The sequence below is a fragment of the Copadichromis virginalis genome, linkage group LG18 (genome assembly GCF_057382275.1).
Source record: "Copadichromis virginalis isolate Kocher_CV1m ecotype Utaka linkage group LG18, C_Virginalis_male_GT1.1, whole genome shotgun sequence".
Lineage (NCBI taxonomy): Eukaryota > Metazoa > Chordata > Actinopteri > Cichliformes > Cichlidae > Copadichromis > Copadichromis virginalis.
Genome location: NC_140635.1, coordinates 7,904,226 through 7,931,915, shown reverse-complemented (window position 1 = coordinate 7,931,915; position 27,690 = coordinate 7,904,226). Strand labels below are relative to the sequence as shown.

General features: G+C 40.9%; 1 protein-coding gene across 2 annotated transcripts; it reads right to left on the bottom strand.

The window, feature by feature from the left end:
- Window positions 1-302: 302 nt before the first annotated feature.
- LOC146687181 (uncharacterized) lies at window positions 303-23,751 on the bottom strand. Of its 2 annotated transcripts, XM_085439100.1 has the most exons (14): window positions 23,550-23,751; window positions 21,746-21,804; window positions 19,474-19,613; window positions 18,236-18,420; window positions 12,254-12,478; window positions 10,552-10,674; window positions 10,252-10,342; window positions 7,639-7,706; window positions 6,674-7,493; window positions 6,351-6,513; window positions 5,758-6,119; window positions 3,833-3,906; window positions 3,517-3,563; window positions 303-3,111 (listed from the first exon to the last, which is right to left on the bottom strand). In XM_085439100.1, the coding sequence occupies exons 1-13, from the start codon at window positions 23,652-23,654 to the stop codon at window positions 3,528-3,530; spliced, it is 2,451 nt and encodes an 816-aa protein (XP_085295226.1). In that variant the 5' UTR covers window positions 23,655-23,751; the 3' UTR covers window positions 303-3,111; window positions 3,517-3,527. The 2 variants fall into 2 exon arrangements, with proteins under 2 accessions (XP_085295226.1, XP_085295227.1); XM_085439101.1 differs by lacking the exon at window positions 12,254-12,478.
- Window positions 23,752-27,690: the final 3,939 nt, after the last annotated feature.

Sequence of the window (27,690 nt, the reverse complement as noted above, 5' to 3'; positions counted from 1 at the left end):
CCTTTCTGTGAGCTGGGATAGGCTAGAGCATCGTCATGACCACGAATTCAAGAAGTGGTTTTAAAATGAATGAATAACTGTAATATAAGTGGACCTGGAAATGAGTTTCAGCTGCACGCAGCCAGCCAACACATCACCTGAATGTTCCTCATGTTCATGTATGTTTTATTAAAGCAGTCAAAGGGCACGCCCCCGCGTAAAGTCATGTTTCTGACTATACTCAGGTCAACGATCAGTGTTACATGCTGAACCAGCTGCTGATACTGAAAAACAAACAAAAACAAAAAGAACAGAAGAAGTCATTTTAAGTGAGAAAACGTTTTATTGACAGACGCTACAGGACAAAACGCGAACAGAACTGTTTGATAATCTGAGAACTGTCGACACTCGTGAGACACTGGCTCGCTCATCATGCTGCTGTCAACTTTTTTTAAATGCATCCTTTATTTTTACCCTTCTAGGAAACTTTTCTCTTAATTTCCTTAGACTTTACAGCTGATATTTCGCTAAGAAGCCAAGTGCACAATTTGGCCTTCCTTTATTCTTTCCTTGCTGTGAGGGGCAGCCAATCAGAAGAATGTAAGAGGAACTAAAACGACCCGGTTGAGACAGAGGATGACTCGACATACATTAACAATGTATCGAGTCCAGAGCACACACTGTAGAGCCACTTTTTAATCTTTTAACTCATAGATTTGCACTAAACTCAGATGGATGTTCTTGTCAGTTCTTAAGTCATTTTACTATACTGGACCTTAGTTTAAGATTTGTTTATCTCATAGGGAATAAAGAACTTTTTTTTTTTTTAAGTGCCTGTTATTTTTCTTTAAAACAGCAACAATGTTTAGGAAATTATGAGAAAGTTTTCCAAGGAATAATCCATAAATCACAACAGGATTTTGGAAAATTGACGTCACTTTGTTTAAATTCAGGACAAATTAGATTTGAACTCTGGTTTCTTGATCGTCACGATGTGGCGTTTGCAAACTGCCCCGCGTATTGACTTGATGGATTTCTGTTTCAGAGGGAAAAAAGCTGTTTGTGTAAGAAAGAAAGACGGCGTCACCAGCGGCGAGTAAACACAGACACCGAGGGTGGAAAACCTAATTTCTCCTCATAGTTCTCCGAATCGATGTCGGCATCGGCTCCAAGCTGCGTCTCTCACAAGTTCAGACACCAAAGTTTCAGAGCGCTTTAGGTAAAGCGACAGAGGAAGTTAACAGCATGTAGGCAGACTTCAGACTAATCATTCAGTTTAACAGCATTAGATTAGTTATTTCTAATTATGAGAAACTGTTAGCTGGGTTAATGAGCCGTTTGGCTCCAATTTTTTACAAAAACACATCACAGCACTACTTTTTTAAAGGTATATCAAATCACCACTTATGTGCTTACAGATTCAAATTTGACAGATTTTTTTTTAAGGGGATAAAATATAATATTACATCGCCATGAGATTATAATGTGAAATACTGCATAAGGAATCTTAGTGAGATTCAAGTTTTACCTTATAAAATGCATTTCATGTAAACTTTCCCTGAGCTTTTAATCTGCTTGCATATTTCAACAATGAGGATTTCTATTCAAAAGTTCTGAAGTGGAAAAAAGTGACCCTGCGAGGTCCGAGTGACAACTCCAACCCTAAATATAACCAATCAGAATATGTATAATTTGTTCTTATTTCAACTATATTTAGACTGAATTTAGTTTTAATAAAATAAATTGCAATCAAAAACAAAATAACTGAATCACAACCAAAACATTTCTTCCAAAAATGTGAAGTTTTTAGGGTTTGATTACAGCGATCGACTGTGAAACAGACGTGAGAAGCACTTATATCAACAGTGTTCATGTCACGAGGGATGGATGCAGAGGTGAAATGATTCCTGCTGAGCTTCGACAGCACAAACCTTACAAACAGCATCACATCTGGGTTTAATCGCCTAAGAAACAAACGCTGCTTTGTTGACGTGATGCCATTTGCTTTATAATTTCATGCCCAAGTTAGATCAGTTTCCCAGTTTGACTTTCACCGTGAAACACAGCACGTGTAACAGTGTGGGAAGGAAAACAAAGAAAATTACTGCCGCTGCAGAATTAAAGCTATTAACGACCGGCGTTCTCGAAACGTGCTCGTCGTTAGGAACGGCAAATTTAAGCAGTTAAAGTTGTACAAAGCAGCGGGATTTAATCATTTGCATAGCTGATGGCTGACAAAGTTTGCATCATATGCACATCAGAACAAAACTACATATTCTACCTCAAACAAACACAAATGCTGGTTTATCAATCAGTTCACATGAAAAGAAAAGAACCGACAAAAAAGAAAATCGAGCCACCTTAGCTTATTAGCTTATTTCTAACTCAAACTCAAAGATGTGGAGGTTTGTGAGCCCCTCTGACTGTAAGAAGACACACGACTGTGAAAGTTCCCCCTTTATAAGTTTTTATCAGTTCTGAGGAGATGCAGATTGCAGACGGAGCTGCTCTGCAGCCGAAATGTGTCTCGCGCTGCAGTAGAAACGTATTAATCATCTTTCACAGCCTCCAAACATCCTCAGATCCCATCTTCTCTCAGTTTTAAACTAACTGCAAGCTGACTAACTCGAGGGCCATTTTACGCCAAATGATTAAAGAGAAACTGTGATTTAAAAAAAAATTCACAGCAATCCTGTTAATAATCTAATTCTTTGATTTAAATAGAAATTTATGTTTCACTTGCGTGAATTATTTCAAACGATAGGCAGCTCATTTAAATCATTTCTTTAATGAGACTTTAATGGGAAAAGCTTCCAGTTAAAAAGGCTGCCTGAATGAAATGCATAATAAAGTCATTGACTGATTACTATGCTTTTTTTTTTTTCCCATGGCAGAGCAGGTCTGCCTCCAACAAAGCTTTAAAGTCGAATCTGCTAAATAAAGGGGGGTTTAGGGTGTGTATTGTGCTAAATTCACAGTTTAGGAACAAAGGGTAGTGCGAAGTTACTCCCAGCACCTCTCAGAAATCTGTTTCTCGTGGAAAAATGAACCTCAGACAGAATAATCGGGAGAAAAGACGCTGACATTTTTAGGCTTTCAGGTCCAAGTTGCAGTCATCCTCCCGAGTACGCCCTGGGAAGAAAAGGGAAAGTCATAATTAATCCTCAGTAAACAGACAATGATGCCGCGTCTGCTGTAGAGAGAAACCAGACTTGTGCGTTAAGTTTTAGCTACAATCACGAAACAATTTTCTGATTGTTTGACGTTTTCTGAAAAAGCAGCGCTGAGGCTGCAGTGGAGTTCTGAAATGAAAAAATAAAAGCACATGCTTTTTTTAATCACAGGTGAGATGACCCATGAACACGGCCTCTGAAGAGCCTGTGAAGGCACGAGCAACGCTTCATTTCACATAGAAAATCCTGAACGGTGACTCGGAGACGGCCGTATAGGAGTTAAGCTGAACCTCTGAAAGCAGCGTTTTAAATTCACAAATTAGTTTCAATAAAGTTTAAGTGGAAAGCTCGAGAAGCTACTCACCCAAATTTAAATCAGTTTGTCTTCTTCTTGGAAGATTTTTTCTTTTTCTGGAATAAGAAAAAATAATAATATTGCTTAACTGCTTCTCCATGCAAATTATTTGGAGAGGAAACTTTGAGTTTACTTTAAAATGCCTCGCAGCCAGATGAATGCCAACACTTCTTCACAGATCTATAAAAAAAAACTTAAGCAAAGACCAAAGATTTCTTTTTCTTGTCTCTTCAAACTGTCAGTCAGTCTCATTAACGAGGGGAAACGTAAACGGCGGCGTACTATAACTCTGAATATTTTAAAAGGAAGGATGAGAGTTTCTTACCCCAGAAGCAGCTGGAGGAGTGTGTGTGTCTGCAGCAGGCTCGACCTCTAGTTTCTCCTGTAGTCTGCTCTTCTCTGCGAATATCAGCACATTATGAAGTCATTTAAAGGAACTGCTGCACTTTGTGGTAGTGTGGTGTGTGTGGAACCCCTGCACGGTCATTTTTTTCACCTCTCTGGATGATTGCAAGCATCATCTTGCAATAGTTTCCCCCTATCCACAGGCAGAGGGCCACGGTCATTGTTTACAGGTGGAAATATATGCTTTTAGCTCTCCACATGGGCCTTTTGTCTGCAACAAAAACCTCCTTGAATGCAACTGGTCACTAGAACTCTGATTACAAAGAGAAACCAGAACTAAAAATCTTGTCTCTTCCCCTTCTGTATATGAATACACCAGTTTCTCTTCAGAGGTTATAAATATGATTCAATATCATGTAACAGACTACAGTGAGAGGCAGTGTACTCTCAGCTGTGCCTGCAACAGCACAAATGTGCAGCTCTGAGCCGAGAGAGAAAACTACAGCAGCTACGTCTTTGTTTTAGACGGTGTATGAACCGAGGGGCGACATTAATGCACGATTTGTTACTAATAAGGATTATTTTGAACCTTGAATCTACTCATGTAGCATCCAGCAACAAATGTGAGGTGATGGCCCCACAGTGGAAGATTACAGAGGGTAGCAGGTTGTCCTTCTCAGACATTAATGCATCAAAAACTAAAGACATGGTGATATCGCTCCATCTCTCCTGTGGTGAGGTTGTTGAGTTCGTGTAGCCTTGCACTGTGACTGTTAACAAGCTGACCTTTGAACTTCAGGTGGATGCGCTGTAGAGCTTTTCTCTGTCGGTAAGCTCACCAGCCCGTTTACTTTGATAGGAAGCTTTGTGGATTTTATGTAGACAGCGTCTTTATGATAATGCTTTATTACAGTTTTATGGAGTCTGTCCTGACATGTCCTTTTCTCAGCCTGTGCAGGTCACTGAACCTCAAAAACCAAAAGCAGGCTGTGAGATATAGTTAAAGTCTAAAGAACTGCACACTGTTGTGACGTAGTGTCCTGAAAAACTATGCACATTCTTACTGTTTGCATAGGAATTACAAGGCTAAATAGCAGCTAGGTGTTGCTAATAAAACTGACTTAACTGATCAAAAGCAGTCGGTCTGGAGCATTCGGGAGTATCAACGCAATGCCACAATGTTCCCATGAGTGAACATATCCCAGCAAGTTACTTATAAGTTCCATCGGTGCAATGCTCAGAGAAACCGCAAGAGCTACAGCTCAGACTCTACAGGCCTCAGTTAGCATGTTAAAATTGATGACAGAAAGCCTCTTCACTCTAAAGAGAACATGGCAGCACGGCTTAGGTCTGCAGCGCTGCATCTGCATAAATCGCATGACTCCTGGAATAATGTCCTTTGGATAGAAAAGACCGACATATAGACATCTGGCCATCATGTGTAACACCACGTAACACACAAACGCCTCATACCAGCTGTCAGTTACGGTGATGATTTATGCTTGTTTTGCATTCACAGGATCTGAGCTCCTTGCACCTTCATTTGACTGAGTATACCAAAGTGTATACCAACAATGTGAGAGACTGATAAAGTCAACAGAAGACAATTACTTCAAGTTATTGCTGCTAAAGGTGGATCTCCAAGCGTCGTGTTTATCCCAGCAGTGCTGTAACTATGGTTCAGTTCATGGTTTCTTCTTCCTCCAGTATGACGACGAACAATAATACTCTGATGTATAACCTGTTACCGCAGCAGTCTTTAAACATTATAGCTTTCACCACACTGGTTGCAGATCAATGGTACCGCAGGACGATATTGCAGATGTTTGTGTCAAGACTTCATGAACTGTCACACCCTTAATATAGCGCAACATGAATGCTAACTTAGTAAGAAGAAAGTCTTACTTGTTTTCTTAGCAGGTACATCTTGGCTCACATTTTCGGCAGCTTCCTCGCATTTAACCGCCTTCTTCTTCCTTTTCTTCTTCCCTCCGTTTGAAAGCGCCGACGTATCGGCATCATCAAGAATCGCAGCACTCTGGTCATCTGCCACACCGCTCTGATCCTCAGCCTGCAGCTCCCTCTTCTTCTCCTTCTTTGCCTTGGGAGGTTGGTTTTCCTTTGACGAATTTTCTTCTAGGTCAGCATGTTTTTGCATCTTTTTCTTCTTCTTTGGCGTTTCGTCCTCCCGAATGGGCTCAACTTTGGGTCTTTTGCTTGACTTTGGGTGAAACACTTCCTCTGTTTCTTCTTGTAGGTGTTTCTGTCTGAAAAATGGAAGTAATCCTTTAACTTTTACTGTGATTTTGTAAGAACCTTCTGCACATACTCTTTGTAAAAAGTACTACTGGTAGCACGAACCTCTACAGCATCAAAATTCTGCAAGGTGACATTGAAACAATGATAGCAGCGCCAAGTTCTACAATCGTTTGGCTTCGCTTTTGTTTCACTTGTAGTTTTATGAAGAAATATGCCAAAGATAAGCAGAAACTACTCACTTCTTCCTTCTCACATGGTTCTGATCTGCAGATAACTTGTTGCTCTTCATCAACCTCATCGCCATCTTCTCCTTCTTATGAAGTTTTAATCTCCTCTTCAGGCTGAGCTTCTTCCTGAGACGCTTTTTCTTTTTGGCCGAGGAGTCCAAAGAAGACTTTCCCTCTGCAGGAGGAAAAGAAAATAAAATGCACAATTAAAGTTATCTAAAAATCACACTAGATTTATCACCACTAATGATTAAGAGTAAAGGCCACATGAAATACAAGTTAATGTCTTATTACAGGGAACTTTCTGGAAAGGCTTTTCCTCTCTCTCTCTCTACCTGTGGCTTCCATTTTCTCCTCTGTGCCATTACTGCCCCCTGCTGGTTGTTCTTCAGATTGCACCGCCTCGTTCTCCTGACCTCCTTCCTTTCTCTTCTTTTTCTTCTTCTTCTTTTTCTCCTCCATTGTCTCTGCCAGACTCACAGGATTCTCAGCCTTCTCCTCTACTGCTCTTCCTGCCTCACGCTCCTCCTCTTCCACATCTTTAGCCTTCTTCTTCTTCTTCTTTTTAATTTTGTTTTCAGTGACAGTGTGAGTTTCCTCTTCCTTCTCTTCTTCTTCGTCTCTTTCCCTTTTCCTCTTCTTAGCCTTCTTTTTCTTGTCTGGTGGAGCTAACTGAGACGCCTCAACCTCATCCTCCTGATCTCCGCCATCCTCTGTCACCTCCTCTTCTTGTCTCTTTTTGTCTCTCTTTTCCTTTTTGGCAGATTTCCTAGGAAGAGGAGTGTCACTGAGTGGATCTGGGGTAGATGCATCAATGCTGCTGGGTGTGTCCGTGATCGATGCGTCTGCTGTTGACGTCTCAAAATCCTGTTTGCTCTTCCTTTTCTTTTTCCTGGGAGTGCTGCGGTCTTTACAGGACTCGGCAGTCTCCTCAGGGGACAGCTGGCTGGTCTCTCGCTCAGCTGCTTCGTCGTCTTTGACTGTGATGTTGATGATGATGGAGGCCTCTGGGTCCGATCGCTCTTCTGAAACCAACGTGACTTTGATACCAGTTGGACTGGCTGAGAGGTCACTCTGGATCCCGGTGTCCACGGGGATTTTCAACATCTCCGTGTCTCCCTCCAGCTCCGAGGAAAGATCTGCGACCTCTGACGTCTGAGTGCAGAGATACATACAGGAATTAAAACATGCTGCATATACACAAAGTCATTACAGATAGTGCAAATGTACTCATTATTATTCCCCATCTGCTTCTGGCAAAGACCTATCTTCACCATAAATAGTTAAGTAGTTGTATCACCTCAGATTTCTTTGTCTCCTCCACGTCATCCTCCTCCTCTTTTGGATTTTTAGATTCACCATCAGGGTCTGAAAAACATTATAAAATGCCTACATTAGATTACATTTGTAGTCTTTTATACCTGATCAGAGCTTTAAGATTTAAGTACATGACGTGAGACTCAATAAAATCATCTTTTTAAAATCAGTCGACAGTCTATTACAGTGGCAACTCTGGGAAAAACAGCAAGAGACATGAGTCATACGGCAGTTTTTTTGTTTGGTCATAAAAGAAAAGAAAAATAAGATAACGAGACATTTTAAATTGCCCTGATGGGATCTCAGGCTGGGTTCTGTCTGATGTATTGAGGATTAAAGTGGAGAGCAGAGCACACACTACGACATGTTTGTGATATATCTAACACTTTTATTTGACGAGCATCTCCAGGTGTATTTTTTTTTCTTGATAGCAGCATCAGAACCCTCTCCCCCCACAGGAATCCAACTCTGAAGCCTTTCTGCAGCAGATGTTTGGACTTGTCATAGCAGGAAGTTCAGGTCGATAATAATATTATTAACAAAAGGCTCCTTTCCAGGAATTTGTGCAGTTCAGTTAGTAAAATCCAGAACTGCCTCGGTGTTTGACAGGTCAGAATGCGAAAAACCTTCGTTTCTATTCAAACGTCATCTATCATTTTCAAATTTTTGGGTGAAAGATGCGATTGTTTTCCAGATGATTGCAACTCTCAGAGTAGTCATAACTCCGGCTTACTTAACAAGCTGTGACAAGCTTTACAAACTCCTCTGAGAAGTTACACAAGTGAGTGGCGTCGAAAAACAACTGCTGTTTCTCCGGCTTTGGCAGAAATCTGTCAAACTCTTTTACAAGTTTTGGCACTGAATCCAGCTGCCTCGGGGTAAAAATATTCAAACTTTGTCTAAAACTTCTGTGCTTAAACAGCCGGAGATGACGTGCTGTCAATAAAAGGAAAAATGAAAAGACAGAATGCCTTTTTTCTCCCTTGTAAATAAATGGAAAAAAGTAAATCCAGAGTACAGCGACGAAGCTGTGCTTTGTTGGAAACCGCTCCAACAACAACTCCCTTTTTGGAACTGCTTTTTAATATCAGTGAATAACTTTTAGGTCAGTTCGTCCAAATCAGCAGCCATTAAATGAAAAGAGAGTCGAGCCTCACAGCTGTACGCCTCCACCACAACAAGTCGAGATAAAGCCAACATCCATCTCCCCTTCTGTTCCCGAGGTGTGTCGTCACATCACCACAAGAAACGTGTTGAGAGGCGGCTGGATTCTCACTAGATTTGCAAGCTCACAACAACCTTGTGTGCGTCATGCTAGACGAACCACAGTTGATTTAATCAAATGAGTGTCCTGCGAGGAAATGGCGAACACCAAGGTCACAGCTACAGATGGGCTTCAGGTGTGACAATATTTAGTTTTTTCCCAGGTTAATTAAACTTTTGGGGAAAAAAGAAAACTGCTCAGCAAAGCAACAGGTTGAAATGTGTCTTTCTTCTTGAAGCTACGAAATATGAGTTTTTAGACCGTTTAGTCTTCTTCAGTTGAGAACAGCTGGTCTTTTCGTTTGCCTTGACTTGAGCTCTTCATGCATCACAGTTTTCAGATCCTTCAGCGGTGTAGCTGAATGAAAAACTGAAGACCTTGTGCCCATATGTTAGGAAGTGCATCCTACTTAACCTCAACTCTTTGTCATTGCGGCACAACAGCTTACGAAACGAGCATCGAGCTGCCTGAGCTCACGCTCCAAGTGAGAAGTAATGTTATACTTTTTTTCTCTATTGTTGACTTATGACGAAAAAGATGTCCAAGTAATCATAAATACATATTCAATTCAACTTTATTTATACAGCACCAAATCACAACAACAGCCGCCTCAAGGCCCTTTATATTGTAAGGTAGACCCTACAATAATACATACAGAGAAAACCCAACAATCATATGACCCCCTAATCAGCAAGTATTTTGGCGACAGTGGGAAGGAAAAACTCCCTTTTAACAGGAAGAAACCTCCAGCAGAACCAGGCTCAGGGAGGGGCGGAGCATACAACATTAATATTCACATATAAAGATAAGAAGCTATAAAGATGAACCAATTTTAGAGATTACATGAATGTGTGTAATATTCTTATAATCAATCATTTAATTATGTCGGTCATGAGCACGTGCATCTTCTCTTTGTCTTATGTAATCGTATATACGGAAAGATGAATGTGTGGGTCCTCATAACTACGAATTTAGTGATAAGTTTAAATCAATCAATCAATCAGGAGAAACATTCTGATTACAGATGCAACCCTACGACAAATCTCACTTTCTTTCTTAAATCAACCTTGCAGTGATTTTCATGCCTGAGCAGAAATGTGAAATTTTGAAACTCTTGTAACTGTGGAAACAAACCTGGACGGCAGATGTTATCAGACTGATTTTCATAATACTTAAAAGAAACCTGCTGCAGAGGCAGCCGCACTGAAGCCTCGGTTTCTTAACAACAGCTTGTGACTCTTGTCAGAGCAGTGAGAAAGAGACGGAAAAGATGCCATGCATTTAGGGGGAAAAGAACAAACCGGTAATTAAAAATCTATTGGCTGTTAATACCTGCAGAGGGCGGGGCTTGACCGTCTCCTAGCTGGTCACTGGTTTCCAGAGCTGTCAGGTCAGAGGTGGTGGGTTCAACCAGGATGGGCATCTGCAAGAGGTCAACAGAGGTCTTTCACCACCAGACATGACGAGTCAAGTTTTTACTGATTTAGTTCTTAGTTTAACTGAATTATTTAAATACTTTGTAATTGTAGTGGAAATATCAAAATATGCAGGCACTTCAGGGATGCATAATAAAAGCAATCACAGGTTCTGTACTCGTATCAATTAATATATGAATATGAAGCAGTACTGCACCTCTCCTGCTGTGGCTTCTTCACCTTCTGGAGACTCGGCTTCGCTGACTTCCTGAGTGGGAACATCTGTCTGCTGTGACGCCGAAGCTTCTTCTATGTCTTCTGAGGTGTTTGTGGTTGCTTCCTGGAGAAAAACAGAGCAGAAAGATCAATTTAATCCTACAAGAAAACAAAGGCGAATTAATACAGCTCATTTTTGTCAATAAAAGCTAAAATTGCACTCGAAGCCACAGTTAAGTCTTGGAAACATGGCTGCATCACTAAAGAGAAGTCAGATGGATAATGGTTTAAACACTTCCAGCCTGGAGGCGCTGGTGCCAGCGCCGGCCAGTATCTGCTTTACAACTCAGCCGGCACCATTTTCTGAAGGTTGCCAAGCATGGCGGCATTCGCTGAAGAGGACAGCTGGGACTGCTGGGACAAAACTGAATGCAGTTTCTTTTGTGTGTTGCTTTTCTCGTGCACCAAATTAGATACCAGTGCAGGTGATAATCTTTAGTTTTAGGTCTATGTTGATGTGTGCATGCGGGCAATAATAGCAACAAGAGGACTGATATTTGTTTCCCAAGTTGCATTTCTGCCGATTTATTGTTTTTCCAGATGCTCTGGATTTTGTGGAAGATGACAATTAAATTTAGATTTTTTTTTTTTAACTAAAAAAATAGTCTAAGACTTGATATAAACTAAGCATCTATGGATATGAGCATAAGAGGAACAAGCATAATGATCTTTGATGCATAGCACACCAGCATGCTGCACTAGTCTGTAAACAGAGCCAGATGTTTACAACAGTTTGGGCGACAATTAATTAATATTTGGCTGATCAGGGTTTTTGTTTACAGCTTTTTGATTGCTCATGTCCGATTTATTATTACTGGCGCTTCCATCTTTCCACATGTGAGCAATAAATCTTGCAAATACAACGCTATTTAACTGATCAAATAACATGAATTATTCATTGCTGGCTTTTAACAGTCCTGTTTTGACACTTGGAGAGATGAATGTTGCAGAATTATTATTATTATTATGGTAAAAAGGTGGCACCACAAATTATCATCTTTATGCCAAAAAAAATAAAATAAAATCATACATTTAATTTCTGTATGTTTTTTATTTGATCTTTTTCTTGTTGACAACTGGCACCAAATTGCTTGTTTAAACAATGCAAATGCCAATTAAATCTGACGTTTCTGTTTCTGTTGGAGCTTCAGATGATTTAAACATGAATACAGAGTTTTAAAGTGCACCGACTTGTTGCACTAATTAAGAGCAACATCTAATACGGTGACATTTAATCGCAATCTTTTACGTTCCAGTAAAGTCTTAAAAGAAAATTCACAATTCAGCAAAGAAAGGCTGTCTGCAGTGTTGACTACTAGAAGCGTAACAACACAAAATAAGTTTCAGCTGTGCAGAGGTGAGCTGAGGAGAGGGAGGCTCTGCTGAGCCAGGAATCAACAGCTACTCCCATTTTTTTATGAGTGTGGTTTAAGGTGATTAACATTTCTGCTCATTGCAGAGCGATCCAGTGCGCCAGGAGGAAAATTAAACAGCACACTAGGCCTTTAAAGACATCAAGGTAGAACGAGTGATGCATATGTGCTCAAGTGTCAGTCGCATGAAAAAGTTTTGCGAGATATGATGAGATGAAAAGAAAAATAAACATCTGACACAAAAGTTTAAAATGAAATTGATGAGCTAACCTGCTTCAGATCATCACTGCCCTCTTGATGCTCCACTTTAAGGTCACCGCCTGAGACTGAGGCCTCGGCTGGATCGGGGGCCTGCGATTGGTCCTCAGCCTGATCAGGTAACACCAGGTTGTTGTTACCCTGGCTGGGTGCAGTTATTTCCTCAGCGTCTGAAGAGGCAGAGCTCAGGCTTTCTGCCTCATTGGACGCCTCAGCATACACTTTAGTTGGAGCTGACTGGAAAATATGTACAGGCAGTTAGAAGAACTTGCATCCTGCTGTTTACTCAGAATATCTGCTAGTTTCAGGAAGACAAATCCAAGACACTCGAGGATCTTTTTACTGCTCTGTATACCCCATTTATTGGAGACTATATTTCACTGCAAATGAGGTGCTATACTGAGAACAGTGTACAGGCTTTTTACGTTTGGGGGAAACAATGCAACAGAGCAATTTCAAATACTCGCACACAGACTAAACTTGTTGTGTCAAATATATTTGGACTATATAGATAGAGACACCCTGTGTTTACGTCCCCTAGCATGCACAACAACAAACCCAGACATGCCTGAGAGCGATAGCTGCATGTGCCAGCCTCCAATGATATTTAGTACATAAAAAGGGAGCTACTTCAACAACCCCCAACAAACCACACTCCTCTGCAAAAAACACCATCAAGTCCAAGCAGGCCAAGAAGGCACGTGAGGAGGAGATGCTAGCATCTCTTTATATGCAATCCAAAAGTAAAAATATGACTCCACTGAGTGTCGCTGGAGCACTTGCTAGCTCCGCTCCACATCACAGGAAGTCCATTTTAATCCACAGAGAGCAGATTTAATTCAACCAGCTGGCGAAAACTACAACTAAAAGAAACTAGAAATTCTGCTGAGTAGAAACATCTTTGCTGTTAAGAATGTGATGTTGTTGTTGTTGTACAGCAAAAAGAAAGCCGCAGTGCTTTTACCATTAGACACAAAGCAATCAGGGTTTCCAGCAGCTGTCGACAGAAACCACAACGAATAGTTCGCACAGAAACGAGCACGCACACAATTTGTCTCTGAAGATTACCGTTGTCACACGCACACAATTCTGTGTCCACACGGCATTATCTGCTGCATCACTGGGCCAACACAAAAGAACAGACAAGACACACACACACACACACACACAGCAGTAATAACAAGAGAGGAAACTAATACAGGACAGATGAGACGAGTGGAAATGTGTCCGTGTGTTTCACAAGCGTATAACAACACTGCAGCTACTGTCCATCTATCAGCACATTATTACAGTGGCTGGACAACAGCTATGTGTGTTCATGATGGCACTGCTTTCCTCCTCCTGTAACAACGCTCAGCACTCGATACTTACTCGAACGCTTTTTACTTTTTGCTTTTAACTTTAATGAAAACCTTTAAAACATAAACCCCAAGTAAAAATATTCCTACATTAACCCTTTAAGACCTACCATAGAACCAAGTGCGCCAGAGCTTATATTATATTTTTACATGCTGTGGAGCCATTTTTGGGAGCATTTCAAGTTGCTATACATCAATACAACCATTATAGCCCAAATTTTAATAATATGTATGCATTAAGTGCATAGTAATTACATAAATTGCAAAAAAGTGCAATAAACTACAAAAAAATTGAAAATCGTTTTTGTTTTTTTAACATATATTTCTAGTTAGAGAAATTTAAGAGGCTTATCCCTCAAAACTGTAAATACAAAAAAGTTGCAAAAAAATAGTTTCCCACCACAGGAAATTTATTTTGAGTGTCTTCATAGTTTTATTTTTGAAATACACCAATTTTTATATACTGCAATAAAAACGAAAATAAATCTTATAATGCAAATTTGCAAAAAAAACTGCATATGCATCAAAATAAACTATTTCCAGCAGTGCAATATGAGTCCTAAGCATCCCAGAAACGACACAGAAAGTCATAAAGTCAAAGATAACTTTTAAAAACACCGGTATAGGCTCATAAGGCCCTGATGGTAAAAAACTACATTTTCGCAAATGACGTCACTTCCGGTTTCGGGCAGGTCATGGCGGACATGCGATAGTTCGTGCTGATGGACGAAGGAAGTGTTACAAACAGCTGATCGGATCGGCAAAGCGTGTTTCTGGAATATTATGTTTTTGTTACTGCAAGCGCTTTTTATGCAATTTTTGCAAAGCTATATGTAGAAGGAAACTGTGACCGAGGACAAGCTGATGGCATAAGATGTAAGTACAACTCCTCCGGTTTCATATGCAAAAAAAATTATTGCGCTAGTTTACGTGGTTGCAGAGCTACCGGGATTTAAAAATAGTTATGCAAAATGGAGCGTGCCCGCTCAGACCGGCTTTAAAGGGTTAATGATCATTAACACGTCGCACCTTTATCTTTCCCTGCTCGTAGTTATTTCAAGAGTTATGAGATAAGACTTAAATAACTCGTGTTCACTTCATGCTTAATCGTACAAATTTAGAGATTCATCTTTAATTAGATAAGGTCTGCTGGAGATTCCTCGCCTACTTTAGTTTTAAGATGCTAATATTTGAAAATATGATTGTTATCTTCAGGGCATAGCTTATTTCAGATTATAAATGTACTGTTTACCCTTCGTAGAGCAGAATGGCACAGGAGGCGAGGAAGAGAGAGAGCCAGGAAACGTGCAGCTTTTATTGCTGATCCCTTTCGCTTTTCCAAACAATTGCTGGGGGTTAAGCGAAGCGGGCAGTTGGAGTGCTCAGCAGAGGAGGTGAATAACTTCCTTCATGAGACCATGAGTGACCCTTTGAGGGAACAAGACTTGGGACCAAACAAAGCTCTCATCAACCCTGCCCCACCATCAGTAGAGTTCAAGTTGACGGAGCCAAGTTTGAAGGAGGTGTGTGAGGTCATCAAAGCAGCCCGCTCAGCATCCTCCCCAGGTCCCAGTGGCGTACCCTACCTTGTCTATAAGCGCTGCCCAGAGCTGCTCCGCCACCTGTGGAAGATCTTAAAGGTGATATGGCGGAGAGGGAGAGTTGCTGATCAGTGGAGGTGCGCAGAGGGAGTCTGGATTCCCAAAGAGGAGGATTCGAAAAACATAAACCAGTTTCGGAGCATCTCGCTATTGAGCGTGGAGGGGAAGGTGTTTTTTAGCGTTGTCTCCCGGAGATTGACCGAGTTTCTCCTTAGAAACAATTACATTGATCCATCAGTTCAGAAGGGGGGGATCCCAGGAGTTCCTGGTTGCCTAGAGCACACTGGTGTAGTTACACACCTTATAAGAGAAGCCCATGAGAACAGAGGCGACCTAGCTGTATTGTGGCTGGACCTGACTAATGCGTATGGGTCGATCCCACACAAACTGGTTGAGCATGCTTTACACCTCCACCATGTTCCCAGTAAGATCAAGGACCTAATCCTGGACTATTATGCCAATTTCAGGCTTAGGGTCACTGCTAGGGCAGTTACTTCAGACTGGCACCGACTCCAGAAAGGTATAATAACAGGCTGTACCATCTCAGTTACACTCTTTGCCCTGGCAATGAACATGGTGGTAAAGGCTGCGGAGGTGGAGTGCAGAGGGCCGTTAACAAGGTCAGGTGTTCGTCAGCCCCCTATCAGAGCCTATATGGATGACCTCACCATTACAACATCATCAGTTCCCGGGTGTAGGTGGATCTTGCAAGGTCTTGAGAGACTCATCTCATGGGCAAGGATGAGTTTTAAACCTTCCAAGTCAAGATCGATGGTACTGAAGAAGGGCAAGGTGACGGACAAGTTCCGGTTCTCAATTTCAGGAACCATTATTCCATCCATAATGGAACAACCAGTTAAGAGCTTGGGGAAACTCTTTGACTCCAGCCTGAAAGACTCTACTGCTATTCAGAAGGCAAATGAGGAGCTGGGAGCGTGGCTTATTAAGGTGGATAAGTCCGGCTTGCCTGGAAGATTTAAAGCCTGGATCTACCAGCATTCCATCCTGCCCCGAATCCTGTGGCCCTTGCTTGTCTATACAGTTCCGATAACTACTGTGGAATCCCTTGAAAGAAAGATCAGTGGCTTTCTTCGTAAGTGGCTGGGACTTCCCCGCAGTCTCACCAGCGCTGCCTTGTATGGGACAAGCAACAGCGTGCAGTTACCCTTCAGTGGTCTCACAGAAGAGTTCAAGGTGGCTCGCACACGAGAAGCCTTACAGTACAGAGATTCTAAAGACTGCAAGGTGGCATCAGCAGGCATTGAGGTAAGGACAGGAAGAAAGTGGAAGGCTGAGAAGGCAGTTGAGGTGGCGGAGTCACGCCTAAGGCAGAAAACACTGATGGGGGTCTTAGCAACAGGGGGAGCAGGCTTGGGGTACGTCCCAAAGGCCCAGGTCAGCAGGGCACAGGGAAAGGAGAGACACCAGCTACTCCAGGAAGAGGTCCGAGCAGGTGTGGAGGAGGAGCGAGTAAGTAGAGCTGTAGGCCTTAAGCGGCAGGGAGCATGGACAAGGTGGGAGAGCACCTTGCAGCGCAAGGTCACCTGGGCAAACATCATGCAGGCAGACTTCCACCGGATCCGATTCCTAGTGCAGGCAGTATACGACACTCTGCCAAGCCCAGCAAACCTCCATCTGTGGGGAAAGAGCGAGACACCTGCCTGTCCCCTGTGCTCTGGAAGAGGGACCCTAGAACACCTCCTTAGCAGCTGCCCAAGGGCCCTGGCCGATGGTCGGTATCGTTGGCGGCACGACCAGGTGCTCAGAGTAGTTGCTGAAAAGATTGCCTTAGCAATCAGCACCAGCAAGCACCATCATGCTCCGAGGAAGGCAATCTCTTTTATTAAGGCTGGAGAGAAACCCCAGGTGCGCCCACATTTGACAACTGGCCTTCTCAACACAGCCTCTGATTGGCAGCTACAGGCTGACCTGGGTAAACAACTAAAGTTCCCTCAGAACATTGTAAAAACATCACTCCGGCCAGACTTGATAATTATTTCTGAGGCCTCAAAACAGCTGATCATGCTGGAACTCACAGTGCCCTGGGAAGAGCGGATCGAGGAGGCCAATGAAAGGAAACGAGGAAAGTACCAGGAACTAGTGCAAGAGTGCAGGGGAAGGGGCTGGAAGACTTTCTATGAGCCCATAGAAGTGGGTTGTAGGGGCTTTGCAGGACGATCACTCTGCAAAGTCCTAGGCCGGCTGGGCGTGGCTGGGGCAACCAAGAAGAGGGCCATCCAGGCTGTGAGTGAAGCGGCAGAGAAAGCCACAAGGCGGCTGTGGATTAAGAGGGCTGATCCGTGGGTAGCTACTGGTACGCAAGTCGGGGCCTGATCACCCCCGGCTGGGTCGCCTGGGCGAGGGTGTATGATGTTGTGAGACCCGAAACACCTGATGACCCTAGGATACATCACTGAAGATGCGTACCAGTGCATCCAGGAGATGTGTCTTTATAGATAATAGTGTACTGTTTGGGTGTCAGAATGTCAATATTATTACCTGTAAAAGCTAATCTGCAGAAGCAGAACACATGGCGCCGCCTTTGTGTCTGTTTACGCAACTCTTTGGTGACAGAGAGAAGGATTATTAGCATGCAGACGTGCTGCAAAACTTTGCATAGGACCAACCACAACCACGCCTTCCTGCAGCTGCTGTTGTTGAGAAACCTCTTTTGAATTTAAGAAAACACATTTTTAAAGCTTAAGTCATGCCAGGAAATAAACTGTTAGCATCTTAGCTGGGAAAAATGATTCTCCTTCTTGTTATTTCTCCTGTGATTTTAATACCATTTGAAGGCTACAGGATATTTTCTGGTTTTCTCGGCGCACGTGTTCATCAACACATCCTAAATACCAAACATTTACGCTCAACATTCAGTTTGTCCTTATTGACTCTCCCATATGAAGCACACATTAGCACTGACACAACAGGGCTACGCTAACTGAAAGTATTCTGTCTCCTCACTTTGAGAAAAAGGGGGCAAAGCTAGCACAGAAAAACTCAAACCCATTTTTCATGATATGTGAGATGTTCACCTCTTGCTCTGTTTTTGTTTCTTCCTCCTTTATCTTTTCTTCTTCCACTTCACTGTCAGAGGAGCCGGCGCTCTCGCTGTCAGAGTTTGTTGCTTGGGATTTATTATCAGCAGCCAGCAGCTGCTCACAGACACTCTCAGAGATGCTCTCTGCCTTCAGTGGCTCAACAACATCAGGCCCAGGCTCTGAAAGAGAAAATCAAATATATTTTAGACTGGCTTCATAGTCACCGGTGCCAAGATTTGTAAAAGAAATAAACACAGAGTGAAAAAAAAGGATAACTTATAAAATGCAAAGTTCAACTCAGTTTTCTTTATGTAGCGCCAATTTCACAACAACAGTTGCCCCAAAGAGCTTTACATTGTAAGGTAAGGACCCTACAATATTAGAGATAACAGCCCAACAATCAGATGATCCTGTATGAACAAGTTACGAGACGTAACCCAGCAGCATTACTGAGGCACGTGTCAGAGTCAACCGATCTAGTAGTTACATTCCCTAAAAAGTCCAGGTGATGTGGAGAAGTAACAAAAAGTGTCCAGTTTGAACAAAGAAGGCAAGAATCTAACAATAAACTTTATCAAAAAGGGAAGTTTGAAGACTGATCTTAAAAGTAGAGAAACGTCTCCTACACTGTGAGCTAGCTGCGCAGGAGAGGAGCTTCTGACCATTTACAGCAGTGAGGTTAGTCACAAACACTCGACACACATTACTCCAGTCCTGGCAGAATTACACTGGCTTCCCATTTGCTACAGAACCCAATTAAAATTTTCACTGATTACTTTTAAATCACAGACAATCAATTACTGTTACAACTTCTGCAGTGTGGGCTCAAAGCACAGGAGCCCATTGTGGAACAAACTTCAGCTTACTGCTAAATTAGCTTTAAATTAGCATTAGATAAATAAACAAAAACATATTTTTACAGAGAGGCTTTTGTTTGTTTTACGTTTTCCTCATTTCTTGCATCTTCCAAAGATAAACTAATGAATCAGCTGTATGACTGACAGGTTGCTAAAATAATTAATTGCCAAGTTGTTGCTCTATGTATCTATAAAACATCAGAAAAAATAAAAATGGAAATCATCATTCTCCAGAAATCGAGATCCACAAGATTTAAACAAGCATTAATTAGAAAATGTTTGACATTTAATTAATTAAATTCATTTCAGCTACAGATGTGCACATATTAGTGGCTTTATTTTGTCCTAACTACTGCAATCAAAGATAAAATTTACCGAGTGGAGGGTTGGAATCCACATCATCTCCTCCTGTGACACTGGAGAGCCTGGTGTCTGCAGCCTCTGCTTTGATGCTTTTCTTTGAGTAACTGGACTCTTGTGTCTCCTGTTTGGCATGCTGGGCTAGGGAGTACAGTCTGTAACACACACACACACACAAATGAATTACATTTCTTTTACTGGCTATGCTTATACATTAGGTAAAGCACCAACTGATGAGCTGAAAAACGCAGTCAATGCAAATCTCAATTCCTCCAGCGACCACTTGAGGCTGACTCTAAAAGTGAGTCTCAGACTCACAGATTCCCGAGTTAAATTGTCCAACTTCAGGCATGAATTTAACACGTTTACATGCTAGTATGAGAAGTATTTTTGGCCTCATGTATGTTTTCTCCCTTCATCACAATTGTACACAGGGCTAATCTTTATTATAAATCATTTAAATGGAATTTGCTGATGCTTAAAGTTATGGCTGTGGCCTCTTTAATTAGCAGATTTACAAACACAGATTGCTTAAGTTGATAGCAGCGTGCCAAGTTTCAGCCCAGAAAGTCTGAAATGAACTCTGGACCATTTTAGTGTTTAGAGCATTTTGGAACAGTTACATGGCTAATAATTTAACTTTTTTCTCCAGTTTCCAAACTGTTATAACATAACATACATCTGTATATCTCTAGTAAAGTAGTAAAACTAGTAAAGCGCTATACAAATACAGGCCATTTACATCCGGTTTCACCAACACCAAAATGGCGAGCCTTAGTGTTCCAACACGCACTAATACGTGATGCTGCAGTGGCAACATCCATCTTTTTATAAGCAATCGGGCTCAAAACATCTCAAACTGGTTTCTTGAACACGAGTTCAGTGTACTCAGATGGCCTCCACAGGCACCAGATCTGAATCTAAGAGAGCGCCTTTGGGATGCGGCGGGAGACTCAAGCCACGGATAAATCTGCAGGAACTGTGTGATGCTATCCTATCAACATGGAAAATCTCCGAGGAATGTTTCCAGCACATTTTTCAATCTATGTCACAAAGAATTAAGGCAGCTCTCAAAGCAGAAAAGGAGTCTAACCCAGTACTGGGAAGGTGTGCCTAAATGGTCGTGAACGTAAACAAGCATTCGACTTGATTTAGCTATGCTTGGAAGCAAATAGCTAGCACAGCTATAGACTACACTGTTCTGTTTACATGTCTTTACTCTTTATCAGTGCAGTGAAGTAATTCAATTCTGTGTTTTTCTCCCACCTTAACCCCCAACTAGCTGCCCGTCCCTGAGCCTGGTTCTGCCGGAGCTTTCTTCCTGTTCAAAGGGAGTTTTTCCTTCCCACGGTTGCCAAGTGCTCGCTTACAAAGTGTCAGCTACCTACATTATAAAGCACATTGAAGCAACAGGTGTTGTAAATTGACGCTATATAAATAATATTTAATTGAATTCACCAGCTTTTGAAAAGAAAAACATTTCTGTGAATCTCAGAAGCCTAAGAACTACAGGTTTTTGATCATTTGCATTGTGGCATTAATTAGAATAGGGCTAAGTACCATTATGAGTACTTATCCCTAATGAGCAGCTGTTTGAAAACAGTGTTTTTCTGATAATCAGAGGTGCCTTATATTCGGCACATAATTATGTATTTTCATTGACTTCTGCAGATTTCTGTTATTTTAGTGTTAGATTCACTTCGGCAAATGAGCTGATGTCATTGATTTAGCCATTTATCTGATGCCCATTTAATCCTCATTAGGGAGGCAGGGATTTGAAGGTGATCCCAGAATGCACTGGGCACAAGGCCAGGAAATCACTCACACAAACCGTACCAGTCGCATCCTGCTCACACAGACAGCGTGGAGTCTACAAATCACCTAAGCTGAGTGTGTCTCTGAATCGCATTACCTGCTGAGCTGTGACTCCAAAAAAGCAGGAAGTCATAAAATGTGGAGATAAAGAAAAACAGAGGATGATGAGAAAAAGCCACTATTTATGCACTTCATTGGGCTTAATCTCATTTTAGACCATTAAATGATTGTTTTAAGGTTCTTTGGGAGCCAGAGAGCCCCATCCTGTTTTCAGCTGCTGACATTTTTAATCTACACATGCTCACCTGTACAGTTTGCTGTACACAGTCAGTTTTCACAAAATTTGCAGCACATATAACAATTACAGCACAAAGAATGTTAAATTTTACAATTTTCTTATAATTACTTTCTTTTTGGTAACTTGTGGCATTATATATTTATGTATACAAGTGTGTAACTGGGTGTGACTTACTTCATCCAGCCTGTGTAGATGTCATGTAGGGTGGAGGAGCTCTCCACTGGTGTCTCCACCTACAACACAACACACAACAGCCTGAGAAATACTGTGCATCTAAAACTTGCTCAGTACTGACTCTTCAAGAGTGTTTTCAAAATACAATTTCTCCTTTTCACTGATTCCCTGAATGTTCTGTCTCTGCTTCAGCTAAACTTCCTGTGCGTCCCATAACTACATAGACAAAAGAAGAAAGGAAAAAAACACAGATAGCAAAGGGAAATAACAAATTTCCTGTGCTGCAGGAATGCTGCCACAAGCTTCCAGATGTGAATTCATGTAAAATATGCCAAAGAAGAGAGTATGATGAATACACAATGTTCACATAGAGGAGTGAAGGACACTCGTAAGTAAATTCTAATAAGACTGCTGCTGTAACTTCATTCAGACTTTAAGGTGTTGTTTTATGTCCTTTCCAGCTCTCGTTTTATGTTTGAACTCTACGACAGTATAATATTCCTTATTTTTATGTTTTGATGGAGCCCACAGCTCATCCCGTGTCTGAAAAACCCTTCCCCCCTCTTTTTAATGGTTAGGAACCAGCCTATCCAGGGTTTACCCTGCCTCTGGCATTGTAACAGCTGGGACAGGCTCCAGCTACCGCGACACAATGCTGGATAAGTGGTTAGTAAAATGAAAGAAAAGATAAATGATATCTTATAATGAACTTCAGCAGACCGCTCAGTTAATTCACTCGCCCTTTAAGCCAACTTTCTTCAGATTGGCCGTCCCTGTAAACAGAAGGTCTGAACTGCAGGTGGGCGGGGTTTATGTACTTGCATTCAGACCTGTGAAGCCAAAATAGAAAAGAACTGTTGCAAACAGAGAACCCTTGTGATTCTCTGTACCTGTACCGACTCTGATCTCACTTTTTACATTTTCTTTTATCATGTTAAATAAGAGCACCCGCCACTGTAAGTATGAGCAACTTTTGACAATGACATTTTTATCTCATAAGCTCTGCAGGAAAAGCTTACATCACACCTAAGCGCATGTTTCCTAACAGACAGACTTAGGAAGAATAAGACAATATTATTTTTTAGATTTCCCCTGTTAAAAAAGAAAATACCAGAAAGGCTTATTTTACAGTGTTTGGTTGCATCATAAGATGTCATCGGCACAGCTACTGGATAATCAAGAGCTGCAGTGATTATGTGCAACAGTCCAAATACCCCAAATTCTAAAAACGAGTGAATTACAGCGAAATATAGAGAAAAGCATCCAGGTCTCGTATTTGAAAAATATGTAAGTAGAAGTTCATCTCAGCTGGCTATTTAATTTTAAAAAAAAGCTGCCGATTATTTTTAAATTGATGAAATAATCAATTAATCAACTTATCACAGCAGCTCCAGGAGCTTTAGATAAAAAAAGGTCAACTGTTATCACTAAACACTATGAAAAGGTGATGAGGTTTTGAATGGGGTGACAGCGTGCAGCAATAGGCCGCAGGAGCAGAGCTGCTTTGTGCAGCTCCTGTAACATAATGTTCTTTTCCTCCAGAAGGCCTGAACAAGGAGCCACACGCTTTGTCGCGCACACACACAGACTGAAGTGCATCTTACCGACAGCCACACTGAAGCAAACACACATCACATTTATATTTAAGTTGTTATATAACAAGCAAGATGCGCATGTCAGCTGATGAAATCACATTAAAAAAAATAGTCTTTTTACTCACATTTAACTAACGTGTGCGAGCTAGAACCCAGTCTACCGACTGCACGCTAAATATTAGACTGTAAATTTAAGCCAAACTTCTTACCTGGGTAACGTGCTTCTCCAGCACCTGGGCAGCTTTCTGGTAGCCGTTCACCTTCAGGTGCTGGTAGATTAGAAACAGCAGCACGTCGTCCTCCTCTGAGGCCATGCTGTCCGACGGGACCGACTGGCAAACCGGGAAAAAGTGCAAATAATATTGACGGGTTATTTACACTTCAGTACATGCTCGCTATTCGGCGTGCGCACATGTGCGCTGACGACGCCCCCCTCGAAAGGCAGCATGGGAAATTGTGTCTTTGGAAGAAAACGAAGCATAATTTGAAATTTACCAGTTTTATTAAAGAAAAATGTAACCAAAACATGAAAACAAAGCTTAATTCTTTCTTTATTCTTTCTCAACGCAGCCTGAACTCTGTTGGGGAAGCTTTCTTGTCATTTCTCTACACTCTTCTTGAAAGACATTCAAAGCTCTTCTTTAGATTTTGGCTGTCTGCTGTTTTATTCTCTGTCAAGATGATTCCATCATGATTCCAGTAATGTTGTGGTCTGGACTCGGGGGGGTCTGTGTGTTTGGGATCATTGTTATGCTGAAAAATGAATCATCCCCCACAGTCTGTTACAGATGGCTGACCTCCTCCACACATATTGACAATTATTTGAAACAACATATTCAAATTTGGTTTCGAAAGATCTGTTGCCACTGATTTTCAGTCCAGTTCTTGTATAATCTGGCATACTTCAGCCCTTTCTCCTTGTTTCCCTTCCTTAGGATTGGCTTCTTGGCAGCCACCTTTCCACTGAGACTTATTCTGAAGTTTCAGCAAACAGTAGATAAATAAACTGAAGGGCTAAAGCATCTCTCAGCTCTGGTGTCAGTTCTTTAATGGTTTTTGTTCTCTTTCTTAAGAACATGATTTTCAGACACTGTACTGTGCCACTTCTACTTTTGTCCTCCACTTGTCCAGTTTCCTGCTTTTTTACGGACACACTGACAGGTTTTCAGCTACTAGCTCTTTGTTAATCACCATTTTTGTTGGAGCAAAAATGCTGTTTTATACCAGTCACACTGTTTTGTAGAGTTAGCTCAGGAAAGCTGCTGGCAACAAAGTGCTTAAAGATATCATTTAAAATTGGTTGTTTGCTAGATTAAGTCTTTTATGTGCTTTGATTATGGAGCTTTTTCACGGTGGAACAATTGAAAGATCAGTATTTAGTGTCTTTACAAAGAAACAAACAAAAACATTCATCTAAGGACTGGAGTAAAAATGAATGAAAAACATTGAAAAATCTCCAGAAAGCCTGGAAAGCTACTGCTCAAGATCACTTGTAAAAGATCTTGTTAAAAAAATTACAAGTGTGGCTCCTTGGAAGCAAAATATAAAGAAATAAAATGGGTGATTCAAGACTTCTGCACAGTACTGTATATATAGTGGTACAGTGGTGGATACTGATATTAAAAATTAGGAAACTTTTTATTTTATTTAGTTTTTATTCTTAAATAAAATTTCAAAAAAGTTAAAATAAAATAATAAAAGTAATTAATAAAAATAAAATATAAATTTTAAAAAGGGGGATACTGATCCCTGTGAGACAATAAAAGGCTTCAAACTTGTTTTAGATATTTTTTCTACTCTTGGCTCTGTATGATGTCACAGAGGGCACATCCCTAATAAATGTGACTTATTCAAAACTACAGTAATACAGTCCAAGAAGAATAAGTGTGCCTCTTGGCATAGGCACACTTAATAAAAGTTTGAAGCTGTAAATGAGCAGAATACAGCTGACAGGAAAAGGTCCTCAGTTAACGCTGAGCTGTTTAATTAGACAGAAAGGTTTCCACTCATCCATCTGCTATTATTTGTTCAATACGAAGGTTATTATCATATAAATAAAGTAATGCAGCATTTTACATTTTTAACAAAAAGGAACTAATTTAAAGTTAATCGGTAAAGGTTAATTAATAGACTAATGAAATCCCTAACACACTATTTAAACTGTTTTTACAAATAAATACATGGATGCTGATTTTGCTCAAGAAATCAAAATACAAAGTGAGTCAAAATCAGAATTTAAAATCCGTACACGTGACTAGTATTAGCTTTTCAGTCAGCTGAATCAAAACTACAATATGTTTTTAGAGTCTGGAAGTGGAATTTCATTAATAATCCTGACCCAATACATACATTTCTTTGTCAATAAATGGACTGCTTATAGCAGGTGTGTGAAACATAAGGCCCTGGGACCATGAACTGGCCAGGGGAAGACTCCAATCTGGCCCACTGTACATGAACTTTGAATTTTTAACTGTTTCTTGACAAGTTTTAAAGCTTTTCCTACTGATAATGATCTCCCCCATGAACATACATACTAAACCCAAGTAATTAAGTTATTTTATTACTTTACACTACTTTACTTCTTACATGTGGACAGCTTTCTTTAATTTACTACAGCAGCATTTCGTTATCAAGTAGAAAACATGAAATGCACAGTTGTAATTGTGCTTCTTTTTCTTATATTTAAAAAATCTTATTGATTAAATGTAAGTTTCTGTAAAGGAACAGAAAGAGGAGTTTCACTGTGCTGACCCACTTAAGATCAAAGGGGCTGTGGACGTCACAGAAAGTCAATATTTTAGCTTAGCTCAATGTTGGCTTGACTATTTGTTTACTATGATACAGCGTCTATTTTAAAAAATAAAAGTCAACACTGACTTAATGAAAATAATAAAAATGATGACAATTTCTATGACGTTTCATTTAACTTCTCACATTTTTTAATATCAGAAATGGACTTCAGTAGCTGCAATGGATAAATTCCATTATAGGCACATTATAATCTCCATGAATTCCCAGATTGGGTGTTGATATTGTTTTATTAGGAACATTAGGGACAGAAATTCTGTGGCTTACTGGGTGAGCAACTGAGGGAGCAGCAACAATGTCTGGTAGTATTCCTGCATGTACTGCTCACTGCCAGTGAATCAGGCCTTAATAAATCACGCACAGCCTCTTTCAACGCTGTGTTTGTTGGAAACTTGGCACAGGACGCAGCACAGGCAGAGGGTCCCACTGTAGTCGGGACTATTTGGACAGAGACAGAAAAAACAGTATCATTTAAAGAGGGATTTCAGAAAGGCTCCTGCCACCAAGATAAAAGAGTCTCACTAGATTTTGCTAAGATATTCTGAATAACCAGTCAGTCATCCATCCATCCATGGACAAAAGTGGCACAGCTTGGAGGAACATGATTTCTCTTTTAACTTTCAAAATAAATTAAGGGGCCAAATGAAACAGCTCCATGTCTTGAGTAACACAGCCTCTGTGGCGCCCTTGTTTTGTGCTTATTGTCTCTATGAGTGTAAAGTCTAATATCTAAAGACATCACAGCAAAACACATGAACAACCTTCTCTACAAAACTTTGCCAGGTTTGAATTTAAATCAAACAAATGTCTCAGTTATATAATAAAGTAACTGAGCGTTTTAAATGAAAACCGTTTCCAAATGTGACAATCCAAAGCTGGAAACAAAGATTAAAACGAGCAACTAAGCACTATGAAGACCTCATACTGATGACATGTGTTCTTGTTTTGTAAGACCCACCGTCTACAATGTAGGTGCATTTAGAAATAACAGACTCCATCTGGACACAGACTTCTAAATGCCACCTTTCTCATATTTGTCTGCACACGTGGTCTTTAGATGTTTGGTATTATCCTTTTTTTTTCTGATTTTTAATAAGGGTTGAATGGAGCTGGTATTTTTTTTTTTAGTCTAGCATATTTTCCTGCCTCATCCTGAATATTTTGGGATCACTTGATCCTTATTTTGCATTTCTACAGCATGTTGCCCTAAAAGAAATTCCAGGCTTCCTGCGAGTGCCAGCGGACTCCTTTTGCCTGTAACAGTCCGGTCTGCAGGCAGGCTGCTCGGCTGAAGTCCTGCCTTTATTCCCGGAGACACGAACAAAGTGACGGTGTCAGTATTGACACTACAAGAAACACATTAAAGAGACTTAACGCCGTTGAAAGAAACGGCATTTATTGCGGCTTTATTACCGGTTTCCATGAGCGTTAAGTTACAGAAATAAAGTCAAGAGGAGCGGATGTTAAGCTGGGAAATTTCCAAATTAATACAGAACTTAACGAGAGCTCTTAACGAAGACTGTTTTTGTTTGTTTGTTTGTT

Excerpts from the sequence above, each read along its gene's own strand:
- LOC146687181 (XM_085439100.1), bottom strand. The coding sequence starts at position 23,654 with ATGGCCTCAGAGGAGGACGACGTGCTGCTGTTTCTAATCTACCAGCAC. Across the intron at positions 7,707-10,251 it reads TCAAGCCCCGCCCTCTGCAG|ACCCTGATGGTGAATCTAAA; the intron begins GTATTAACAGCC and ends AATGTTTTTCAG. Across the intron at positions 6,120-6,350 it reads AACCATGTGAGAAGGAAGAA|ACAGAAACACCTACAAGAAG; the intron begins GTGAGTAGTTTC and ends TCCATTTTTCAG.